This window comes from Misgurnus anguillicaudatus, chromosome 17 (genome assembly GCF_027580225.2).
Source record: "Misgurnus anguillicaudatus chromosome 17, ASM2758022v2, whole genome shotgun sequence".
Taxonomy (NCBI): domain Eukaryota; kingdom Metazoa; phylum Chordata; class Actinopteri; order Cypriniformes; family Cobitidae; genus Misgurnus; species Misgurnus anguillicaudatus.
The window spans coordinates 35,365,267-35,378,252 of record NC_073353.2 but is presented as its reverse complement, the minus strand read 5'-3'; the positions used below and the strand labels follow the sequence as shown (position 1 = coordinate 35,378,252).

General features: G+C 34.7%; 1 protein-coding gene across 5 annotated transcripts in view; it reads right to left on the bottom strand.

Moving 5' to 3' along the window:
* The window catches only part of itprid2 (ITPR interacting domain containing 2), a 63,961-nt gene that overhangs the window by 1,452 nt on the left and 49,523 nt on the right, over positions 1-12,986 (bottom strand). For 2 of the 5 annotated variants that reach the window (XM_073854679.1, XM_073854681.1), the window contains 7 exons: positions 10,778-10,852; positions 10,511-10,626; positions 9,975-10,122; positions 7,284-7,349; positions 6,798-7,175; positions 4,106-4,191; positions 3,659-3,792 (listed from right to left, as the gene is read on the bottom strand). In XM_073854679.1, the coding sequence (XP_073710780.1) occupies positions 3,732-3,792; positions 4,106-4,191; positions 6,798-7,175; positions 7,284-7,349; positions 9,975-10,122; positions 10,511-10,626; positions 10,778-10,852 (930 nt within the window). In that variant the 3' untranslated portion in view covers positions 3,659-3,731. Of the gene's footprint in view, positions 1-1,753; positions 1,883-3,658; positions 3,793-4,032; positions 4,192-6,797; positions 7,176-7,283; positions 7,350-9,974; positions 10,123-10,510; positions 10,627-10,777; positions 10,853-12,986 lie in introns of those variants that run through there. The other 3 variants (XM_055214742.2, XM_073854680.1, XR_012358139.1) reach the window with 2 other exon arrangements.

Below are 12,986 nucleotides of genomic sequence, written 5' to 3'. Positions count from 1 at the left end.
AGCGAGGGGTGAGCAGTGGACTGAGCCGTTGGTTGCTAGATGCCGCAAAAATGTACACACTGCACCTTTAATTTTTGGCAAAAATACAAAATTACATTTGCATAATTTTTATGAAAGTTAAGACTGAATGGACCTGAAAATGTCAAATGTTGTAACCGCCAATTGCGTCAAAGAATGAGAAATATTAAATATTTTATCCACCTTGATTTCATGTAAGCGTAATAAAAAAAAAAACATTTTAAAATATAATTTTATTAGTTATTTATAAATGTAAATTTTTATGCGTTTTTGTAATATTTGTCCTGACATATGCTGAAAACGGCTCTGTTTTATAAATAATCTTTGACAAATGATGTAAAAATGTATGTAAAAAATCATATTACACTAAACTAGATGATTATATTTTATTCCACATTTTTTAATGAAAATATTTAGATTTTCATTTTTAAAAATACTAGTTACACCAATTGATACAGACCGGTTACACCACATTGACATGTTTGCAATTATCCCCCAAATATGCCTTCAAAATTAAATAAAACCTGAAATTTTAGACTTTGTCCCAAAAAAAGAGAATGTATGCAAGTAATCTGCAAATTTAATTGAAATTTTAACCTTTACATTTAATTGAAACATACCGACACAAAATAATTAATGTCACGTCATTGACCCGTCTGCCAAATGCATAAATGTAAATGACTTGTTCGCTATGATACATGAATCTTTTTGGAATAGCCTTCGTAACACGGACTGATCTTGATTTTTACAACAAAATAAAAAAATATAAAACTTTTATATTAAAATATATATAATATATTTTAGGCGATGTGACTGCTAACTTTTTCATATTTTTTTATTTATTTTGCCTTTAAATAAATAAATACAACTAAAGGTATAGTACATGAAAAAAATTTAAAGGTTATTCAAAATAGTACACAACAAGATACATATGTACCTTATAAACACAAGTACTTTTTTACAAATCTGAAATTAGATTTATGCAGTTAGCAAATTGACTTATACAAAGCAACTTGGGCTGCATTTACATTGCATGTTTGAAGTGACCCAATTCCGATTTTCCAGATTGGATATGACCCACGAACGTGTAAGCAAGAAAAAAGCCCATAGATTCCGATAATCTTCAATTGGTTTCAGGCCTCATTCATATGTGGAAATAAATCGGATACGAATCGAATACATGCATTCCTGTCCGCAATGTAAGCGGACAGATCGGATATTGCCATGTCAAGATGTGTCTTGCGTCATTGAAAATGCGACGCTGGCAAATGACATCAAGGTCCGCGATCACATGACTCTTCTTAGCAGCACAATGGAGGACGACAGCTCCGCTAAGGGGAGTAATGTTGAAGTTTTATGTCTTGTTACAAAAATAAGCTCTATAATCTTGTGTCCATTGCATATCGCAACATTTTACTTTTTTGGCGGTTTAAGCTGTTCCGGGTCAGTATGTCTACCTTGGATTATTTTTCCACGTGTTTAGTGTAAATGCTGATATCGGATACGAGTCGCTTTTAAAAGATGATGTAAGCGGGTCGTCAATAAAAAAAATTGGATACAGGCAACAAATCGGAATTGGGCATCAACATATGCAGTGTAAATCCAGCCTCACAGTGCATTACAGGGTGTAGTTTATCACTATGTGCATTTCCTGGGTTGAAACCCATGACCTTTTACGCTGCTAACACAACGCTCTGCTAATTGAGCTACCATAACGCAAGCAATGACAACAAACCTGAAGCCTCTGTCACCACGCTCACACAGGGGGTTTTCTGGCAGGTAAAGGAGATCTTTGAGGCGACACAGCAGCCAAGAGCTCATTCACAATCTCCTGTCTGATTTCATAAGCGATGCTTTGTTTAATCTGTGAGAGAATACAGAAAACAACTTAGAGTTATACTGCATCTTTCACAGAGCGTTACAAGAAATGGCAGGATGATGAACAATCTGCACACGTTCGTCATATACTGTATGAAAAGCTGAAGCAATTACATCATTCTATAAGAAACTGTACTAGTTCACCATAGAAGATGCTGAATCATGGTGTACTGCGTTAAATGTGATGCGTGAAGTTTCATGAGTAAACCCGTCAATGCTTATACAGTACATCACCAATAACCATTACTATAGAAAACATTCGACTGTGGCATAAGATTGTTCCACTTTTATTTGATGGGGTAATGGAAACACTGGCTGTATGTGTGTCTTCAAGTACAATATTTGGTGTACAATCTAAGAGAATTTGAAAATGCTGGAAAGACCAAAATCTCATATATCAAAATTAAACAATTTTATATAATATAGTAATGGCATGGTTGTAACATTGTCTAACAACATCACTCAATAAATCTTTCTTGTTTCATCACATGTCTTACATTGCACTTTCACAATATTTCACAATTTTTTTCTCTTTCATGCAAGCCAATATTAGCACATTATAGCATAATATCTATGCTTGACACTTTATCACCGTGTGCGATTCATTCAACATGTCACAAACTCTGCATGGTCAGCCATGTCTCTCAAAGCTAAATTTTTTTAAGTGAACTTTTACTCCCTTCTTACAGGTATGTCTACCACTTCTCATACTATTGCCTCATACTCAGTTAGACTTTTTATTTTATTTTTACAGTAACTTACTGCAGCACTACTACCAGTAAGTTACTGTAAGAGCCTCCCTATAGTAGCATAACTTTACATTAGCTTTACAGTGTGATGCTCTTACCAAAATTTATTTCTACAGTACAATACTCTAATTGTAGCTTAGTTTTACAGTATAATGACCTTACAGTAACTGTACCGTAGTTTCAAATTGCTTAAAGGAAAACACCACCGTTTTTCAATATTTTACTATGTTCTTACCTCAACTTAGACCAACTAATACATACCCATATTTCCTCAACGCGTGCACTCAATCCCTGCACAGCGCATCGTGAATGTGCCAGCATTTAGCTTAGCCCCATGCATTCCTTAGGATCCAAACGGGGATGAATTTAGAAGCAACCAAACACTTCCATGTTTTCTCTATTTAAAGACTGTTACATGAGTAGTTACACGAGTAAGTATGGGCGCACAAAATAAAACGTGGCGATTTTTTAAGCGGAACTATATTATTTGGCGGAAGAGCACTTAGTTTTGCAGCACTTCGACCTCGGCGCAAGTAACATCATCACTTCGATCTAGGCGCAAGTAACATCATCACTCCTGAGTACTTCCACTCTCGATCAAACTTCTGTCAATATTACTGCAAACTAAGTGCTCTTCCGCCATACAATATAGTTCTCATTTTTATCCGCTTAAAAAAATCGGCACATTTTATTTTGTTATTTGTGTAACTACTCATGTAACAGTCTTTAAATAGGGAAAACATGGAAGTGTTTGGTGGCTTCTAAATTCATCCTTGTTTGGATCCTAAGGAATGAATGGGGCTAGGCTAAATGCTAACACATTCACGACACGCTGTACAAAGATTAAGTGCATGCATTGAATAAAGACAGGCATGTATTCACTTGTCTAAGTTGAGGTTAGAACATAGCAAAATATTTAAAAGCGATGGTGCTTTTCTTTAATGATAATTATCTTGTTTTCTTAATGCTACTGAATGCTACTGAGTACCAAATAAACGACATTAGTCCATGTGTAATATTTTAATGTTTTTATTAATACAGTTTCATTAATACTCAATATAGATTTTCAACAATGTATAAAATGTATTACATAAAACACAAAACTCCTGACAGAAAAGCTGGCAATGGTGTACTGCTGACATTTGATCTGAAAAAAAAAGAGAAAAAATGTGTAATGAATGTTTATGAATTTATCTCATCTACATTGTTGTATATATATTTAAATATATATGTATGGGGGGCTCAGACTGTTAAAGATATACATTGGGGGGCATGGAAAAGGTTGCCCTAACAGATGATTAGTGATATTTATACACTATAAAATTAATTCATCAAATCAAGTATAACCATTTTGTGCTTTCAGGTGGCAAATTGTACAATAAAATACCTAGTTTGACGTCTTTACTCCAATACAATAAGCTACTGAAGTAAGGTTGACACCTGGGAGCTGACATTGTCACCTTTCTCTGGATACCTCATGTCTTCCGGCTTGTGTCAGCTTGGGCAGTACACTTGGTCCCCACATCTGGTCTGATCCTTGCGAAGACTCTTGACACAAACACAGGTCTTACATTATCACATACAACACATACAGCAGTCATCTTTAAAATATGTGAAGGTAAAACGATCGCTAAACGTGCATTTAGCGCTTTTAGTTTACACTCTTTTCTGCTTGTCTGTACAACACGCTTTATTTATAAGGTGTAGTGGATTTCGTCGTTGTTTAATATTACCGTACTAGTGTACGTTAAGTGTTTTTCATGTTACACATTTTGTCTCTTGTTGTCCTATGATTTATTCAGCTTGTTATAATAATAATAATAATAGTAATAGTAATAATAATTACTATTATTATTACTACTATTATTACTATTATTATTACTATTGTTATTATTATGATTACTATTATTATTATTATGATTACTATTATTATTATTATTACTACTATTATTACTGTTATTATTATTATTTTTATAATAATAGTAATAATAATAATAATTATAGTACTAATAATAATAATAATAATAATAATAATAATAATAATAATAATAATAATAATAATCTTACATTGAGAACAAATATAGTTGAGATAAATATTACGTTGTTTAAGTAGTACTTAATCTCCGCTTAATCTCCTTATCCGTTTATATGTGTGTATATACATATATATCTCCCAAGGGTTTTTTCCCTCCTAGGACTATTTTCTATTTCCTCGGCTCACTAATTTTTTCTCCTAGGGGAGTTTTTACCCCGGGGAGGCAGCCTGCTTGGCCTTAAATTAGCTTCTTCTTCTAGACGTTACATTAGTAATACGCTCGCTTATAATGTCGAGTCACAGCCGCAGCAAATTTGATTGCTTATACTATCGTGTATTATGTTGTGCTATCTGTCGTTTTTCTGTGCTTTTACTGCTTCTATTAATGTAAAGCTGCTTTGAAACAATTAAGTATTGTGAAAAGCGCTATATAAATAAAATTTAATTGAATTGAATACTGTAGAAAGGTCACATGCTACCACAATGCAACATTATGAAACTTCGATGATGTAAACTAAATGTATGACGACTACTAACTGTCAAAATGATTAAAAAAAACTAGCTGGGTTTCCTTATAATGCACCATTTCTATCATAAGGTGGACAAATAACAGAATATATTATAAAATTTTTACTGCACTTCTTACCTTTCCAGTCATTCCACTCAAACGTAGACAAACTGTGACTTTAAATGTGCATGTTGCACTTGAAGTTGCTCCGGCTCAAATAAATAAACTGAGGAGGCTGCCTAACAGGGTTGCCAGGTCTGTGTAACAAAACTACCCCGATTGCCGATCAAAACTAACTCAACACTGCCCAATGCCACTTGGGTACCTAAAATACACATATTACAGTCACTGCTATGCATTACAATTTCTTGTTGAAAATTGTTGTACACTGCAAAAAATGATTTTCAAGAAAAAATGTTCTTAGTATTTTTGTCTTGTTTTCAGTAAATAAATCAAAAAATTCCTACACCAAGATGCTTCTCCTGATGAGCAAAACGACCCAAGAAAAAAATTCCAGTTTTTAGACCAAAAATATCAAATTTAAGTGACTTTGTGCACAAAACAAGTAAAAAAATCTGCCAATGGGTTAAGCAAATTTCCTTGAATTTTTTTATTTAGCGTTTAAGAAAAATGTTCATGATTTTTTGCTTACCCCATTGGCAGATTTTTTTTTGCTTGTTTTATGCACAAAATCACTTAAATTTGATATTTTTTGTCTAAAAGCTAGACTTATTTTCTTGGGTCGTTTTGCTCATCAAGAAAAAGCATCCCAATTCAAGAATCCGTAGATATTTTTACTGAAAACAAGACTACGAATTTTTTCTTGAAAATCATTTTTTGCAGTGTAAACAGTGTTTTTATAAACAAAATCATCTTACCTCAAGATCGAGAGCAACTGTTTAAAAGTAGTTCGATCCCGTGGGAGACCGCGGACATGGCAACCATGCTGCAGAGACGTATTTCAGCCTTAAATGGCTGTTAAGTTTGGTTGTGCAGATGCTTTTTATTTAGTTTTGTTGAAAAAAAACCTAAATACATGGTCATCTTAATTTTTTTAACCAAAGAAATACAGTACAGTACCACTACCAATGCTACTACAGTACCAATACCACAAATGTCCAAAACCAGTATATTACTGTAAATTACAAGAAACATCATGAAAAAAACAATGCACCGTATTACAGTAATATACTGTAATGGAAGAATAAAGTACTTTACTGGGTATTTTGTGGTTACAACTTTTGTAGAAGTTACAACCAAGTCTAACAGCGTACATTTTCAGTAAAAAATGGTCCCAAGCTATCACTGGGGAAGTACCTTTTAAAAAAGTTCATATTAGTACATTGCTACCAAATGTACACATACCTGTACCTTTTTGGCACATATTAGGACCTTTTTAAAGGGTTTCTTTCCCAGTGACAGCTTGAGATAAGTTTTTCTGATAGTGTATGATAAATGACTTTGTTTTTAGTTAAGACAGCTCGAACAGGCATTTTAGCCTGGGACTTGGCAGGAAACCACATATGTCAATGTAAATATCACCCATTCTCAAATCTCTCATATCAAACAAGCGAAATCCAATGAAGAACTTCCTGTTCTCTCTCCTCACCTCCTTTATAAGATGTTGCAGGTCACCGTGGCCTCCACTTCTACTCCTCCACTCAGTTGGACCACAGTCTTCTGACGTCCTGCTCCTGTCATCATCGTCTCTATTCAATTCAACAGAAGTGGGCGAGATGCTTCGCTCTGGTCTCTCTGGAGATCCGGGCTGAGGAACCTCCACACCAGGTCGTGAAGGAAGAGATGGTGTTAGGTTGAGGGTAGCCCGGTAAATGCCACCTTGCTTCGGAGAAGGAGAGCAAGACCCATGCGCTCGGTTGAATCTCTCGGGGCTGGACGCCCTCGATGATTGCCCAGAAATGGAAGTGGCAGCATCATATCCCAGCTCGGACTGAAGGTACAGCTGCTCTCTTAAAAGGTCCGTCACCTGGATCCATACATATAAATGTACGACGGGTAAGAAAATGACAGTAAAGCAGATCATATTTGATAGGCTAGAATGTAGTGTAGGAGAAAGTGCTGATAATTCACTCACAGGCTCGACGGCTTGCAGAGCTAAAGAATTCGACAGACTGTCAATGCTGTTACCTCTGTTCAGGCCCTGTGAATGATAGATTTGTTAATAAATTTATTTTATATATCAACACATTTACATAACCAATAAGTCTAATAGCAAAGTCTGGGACTCAAAATCTGAAAAGTTTTAGCTTTATGAAACATTTCAAACAAAGGTACGTTTGTGGTGTTAGATGACGTTAGAAATCAAACCAGTTCAAATCCTGTCAATTTCTTATTTTCACTTTCTTAATGTTCAAATTTGGATGCTGATGATATATTTTGTAATACAAATATATCTTTGTTAAACAACCAAAATGCCCAAAAAAATCATTTTCATTTGACAAGCTTAATTTGTTATATGTGACAGTTCCAAGTTTCCACATTTCAGTCTGCTCTTCCAATACTTCGATCTGAAAATAACATGAAAACTGAATGTTTTCCTGTTAGCTGTTGGCAGAAATAAAAGCTCTTTTCCAAAACCTCATGAGCTGCCTATGCAACCGTCATAGACACGATATCACACATGTCCTTTATAAAGAAAGCAATCCCATAATGCACTGCGATGAACTTGGCAGACGGATACGAAATGCCAAATGCAGGGAGGGATGTGCAGACCAGTGGCAAGGCTACATGAGGGCAAGGGTGGCACTGACCCACTCAGATTGACGGCTGGTCCACCCAGTCAGAAGAGACGTAAAATATTTTTGTGGGAAAGCAAGAGAAATCATGCATAAATGATAATAATCGCTCAAATACGCATCATAATAATGATAAATAATACGTTTATTATTTGCATGCATTTCTAAACCTGCAAATGTTAACATTCAAGAGATTATAAACAATTTAAAGGCAGGATGCATGATTTTGAAAAACACTTTGGATAAGGGAGTCGGGCTGAGTACCAAAATACACTTGTAGCCAATCAGCAGTAAGGTGCGTATCTACTAACCGATATTGCTGCCTAGGTTGCGTATGTGTGGGGCGGGTCTATCAAAAGAAGGTCCAGATTTTATACAAAATTATCAAGTATTCTCATAAAATCAGTAAGTTATGTCTTAAAGTGAAGGCAAACAGTTAAAAAAGAAATGTGTGTCAGTATATGAAGAGTTTGGTTCCAAAATGCGATAAATGCCATTTTAAAAAAAAAGTTAGTTACCACCAAAATCAGTATTGTTTATTATGCAAAATCTGATATTCACCGTGTTATTCTGTCATCGTTTCTCCCATTTTTTCCAAACCGCGACAAATGCACCTCCTCCTTCTCTGCAGAATGCAATAAATCCACTTAACCAATCACAGCGCACCAGTCCACACATTGTAAACAACAATGGCGGCACGGAATACACACAGAATCCTTGTTTTCTTCATCTACTTTGTACTTCGTGATCAACAAACAAACAAAAACAAAATAATACTTTGATGGCATTGAAACCTGTGGTGGTTGTCTGGGAAAGAAACGTAAGCCATCAAAATCTAAATTTACGCGAGAGGCACTCGGGCTGTTGCTTGTTCTCCTTACAGCATCAAGTTTCTGTCTTGTTAACACATTGACCCCACGGGATCTTATAAAAAACTTTCCATTATTTTACTCGAAATCAACGAAAATCGAGCAGTCATAAAGCTGATCGCTGTCAAAAAAGTTCAGCGACGACGTCCCAAAGATGACAGCAGCAATGACAGTGTTCTTAATATGAAAAGTAAGTGTTTTGATTAATGCCATTAATGTTATTTTTTCAATCAGTGTATATTACTAGTCAACTAAATGAATATAACACGGCAAAGATGAATGCACATTTATATACTGATTCAATAGATTTATAGCTTTTTGAAAAAAAAAACGTTTCATGGATTTATTGCATTTTATGAAAAATATTTTAATAATAAATCTTTGAAAATCAAATTATGGATTTGATTTTTTTATGTTATTATAACCTAAAGATGCTATGTCAACGTTTGTAACAGAAAATAGTGGTTTTCATCTTGTCACTTTCTTAGTATAGAAAACACATTTTTACCGAAATTAATCAAAATGGATTTATTGCGTTTTGGAACCAAACTCTTCATATGGATCCATGCTTATCCGACCTTAAAGTGACAGCACCCTAAAAAAACCTGCTTAAGTTTGTGTCATATATGTTAATTAAACAAAACAAAAAGGAAAATCACTTTTGTAGCTTTAAAATGTTTTATTATATAGACCTAAATACTACAGTTAGACCTTACTTTTTGTATCTTTGATATATTTGTCAATTCTTTTTTTTATTTTTTTTATTATATTGTCCCCTACCCACGTTTTTGCTGATACAAAAATGATTCATTCCATGACTCAAAAAAGATAACATAATCTGTTTAACCACTACTATATTGTAAAATGATGTAATGTACGTGTAAAAATAGGTTACCCTTTATTAAGTATGCATGCTGACTTCCTAACATAAATCATAACACTTCAGCGCTCTAGAAACCTAAATATGTTTCTGTAGTTCAACTTATTGAGCATTAACAACGCAAAGGTCATGGGTTCAATTCCCAATCAACACAACACATAACGAAAGCAAAATAATGCACTTAGGATAAAAGCGTGCATCAAGTGCAAAAATATATTCAAAAGTGAAAGTGTGATATAAACGAGTTTGACCACTAGACGGTTACACTTGCATCCACTGACCATGTGATGGCGGTAGACTCCGCTGTTCTGGGAGCTGCTGCGCATTTGTTGGTTCAGATTAAGCAGTCGTTCCTCCAGCTGCAGCTCCAGTTCCTGCAACTCCTGCCTGACAGCAGTGCGCAGCGTCTGCAGCTGATCTGCATCCAGTCTGCAATATCACAAAAAAAAAAACTTAAAAATAATGACGACAGCTTGCTTAGACCTTTAACACTCTACAAAACTATTATTCATAAATCATGTAATTGACATTAATGTTATCTTAATGCCACTTAAAGGCGGGGTGCATGAATTTTGAAAAACGAGCCGAGTACCATAACACACTTGTAGCCGTGTGCAGTAAGGGGCGCGTCTACTAACCGACATCATTGCCTGGGTTGCGTATGTGTGGGGCGGGTCTATCAAAAGAAGGTCCAGATTCTATTGGGGCAGGGGCGTGTTTGTTTAGGTGATTTCAAATATCAAGAGATCATGTACCCCGCCTTTAAGAACAGAGAGTTTGACAGTGTAACTAGATTAGGAACATCTAATTTCTTCACCTTTCTTCTGGACTGAGATGCTGGTAGACCACAGACTGTTGTCTCATGAGAGCCAATTCCAGATCCATCATCTGAGTCCGGAACACATTCAGACTCCTGCGGCGAATCTGGAGCTCCTGCAGTCGATGGGGACAAAGTAACAGGTTATTACTTAGGAAGGGACTGTTGCACAAGCTATCTGACCATCATCATTTCATAAGAGGATTATAGTATGACATGTGAAAACGAACAAGCATGTGACCGTTCCCTCTTTGGGTAATGATGTACCTCATAAAGGGGTTGGACGGAGCACGGTGAACTGATCCTGTCTACGGGTGTGTCCCCACCATGCATGGATGGGCCCTGGCAATGAAAACACAGATGGGTTATGAGTCACACAGGAACAGCGTGTTTAAACTGAGACCTAGATAATACAGCATGCCGATTCAGCTCAATATTTGCATTAAGGGAGGGAAAAACCGGAACATGCTTCCTTGTTCAACTTTATGCAGACGCAGAAATGACTTTGGACTACAGAACAGAACAGTTAACTTATTACATGCGAGTTAAACCAAAACGAGTTATACTGGCATATAGTTGAGAAAGACTTAGGAGGAATTTAGTCACGAATAGGGCTGAGTTGTAAGACCAAAATCATAGTAATGTTACCACAAATGTTTTGCTTGTTTTATGCACAAAATCACTTAAAGTGATATTTTGGTCTAAAAATTTGACTTATTTTCTTGGGTAGTTTAAGAATTTAGTTTAATTTAAGAATTTTTAAATGTTTTTACTAAAAACAAGACAAAATACTAAGAATTTTTTTCTTGAAAATAATTTTTTGCAGTGCATGAGTACTCCCTGCACCAAGTTCAAGGTTTTTTTTACCATGGAGAGCTCCAACGCTGATGGTTTGCGAATGCACGGGACGCAGTCTGAGTGCACACACGCACACTTTGCGCAAAAGGAAAGATATGCGATTGCATTAAAGACATTTAAGGTGTGTGCCCACTTTTTGAGCGGGAGCGGAGAGAAATTCATGGATATCTGCGCAGATAAGAGCGCGCATCAAATTTTGTACAATGGCAAATGAAACCCTTAAGGAGAAGGATACGTGCTCGCGCATCATACTGTGCTTTTGTACTTTTACCCAACAGAAACCATAATCAAGCTTATGAAATATAATCTGCATAAACAAGTTGACAGTAAAATTCATGTACATGTTCTGACTGAGCAGTGTGTACACTGCAAAACATGATTTTCAAGAAAAAAATTGGTAGTATTTTTTTCTTGTTTTAGGTAAAATATCTAAAAATTCTTAAATTAAGATGCTTTTTCATGATGAGTAAAACGACCCAAGAAAATAAGTCTAGTTTTTAGATCAAAAATATCAAATTCAAGTGATTTTGTGCAAAAAAACAAGCAAAAAAATCTGCCAATGGGGTAAGCAAATTTTTCTTGAATTTAGTGTTTCAGAAAAATTTTCAAGATTTTTTTGCTTACCCCATTGGCAGATTTTTATGCACAAAGTCACTTAAATTTAATATTTTTGGTCTAAAGACTAAACAGGTCGTTTTGCTCATCAAGAAAAAGCATCTTAATTTAAGAATTTTTAGATATTTTTACTAAAAACAAGACAAAAATACTAAGATTTTCCACTGCATAAAATGACTTTCTTACTTAGTATTTTTGTCTTGTGTTTAATAGAAATATCTAAAAATCCTTAAATCAAGATGTATTTTAATGATGAGCAAAATGACCTAAGAAAATAAGTCTAGTTTTTAGACAACCAGTATACAATTTAAGTGAATTTGTGCTTAAAACAAGCAAAAATATCTGCCAATGGGGTGAGAAAAAAATCTTGAAATAAGTTAACTTCTTTCTTAAACACTTAATTCAAGAATGATTTTCTCACCGCATTGGCAAATATTTTTGCTTGTTTCAAGCACAAATTCATTTAAATTTCACTTTAAAATTTAGACAAATTTTCTTGACTCATTTTGCACGTCAAGAAAATACATCTTGATTTAAGAATTTTTAGATATTTCTAGTGAAAACAAGACAAAAATACTAAGTAAGAAAGTCATTTTTTCAGTGCACTAGCCCAGAGGTCCCAACCACCGGGTCCCGACCCACACTGCAAAAAATGATTTGCAAAAAATGTTTTATGCACAAAATCAATTAAATTTGATATTTTTGGTCTAAAAACTAGACTTATTTTCTTGGGTCGTTTTGCTCATCAAGAAAATGCATCTTAATTTAAGAATTTTTAGATATTTTTTATTGAAAACAAGACAAAAATACTAAGAATTTTTTTCTTAAATTTTTTTTGCAGTGTGAATATATGATATGATCTGTATTTATACCAGTTATATACCATCTTATATATGTAGTCTCAATTTGAGTGTCAATCTTTAAAAAGTAATTTTAGCATGCAAAAGTCAATTTTAATCAGTTTTTTCCAACAACAAAATTGTGGCTAGTGAAAATGCAGAGT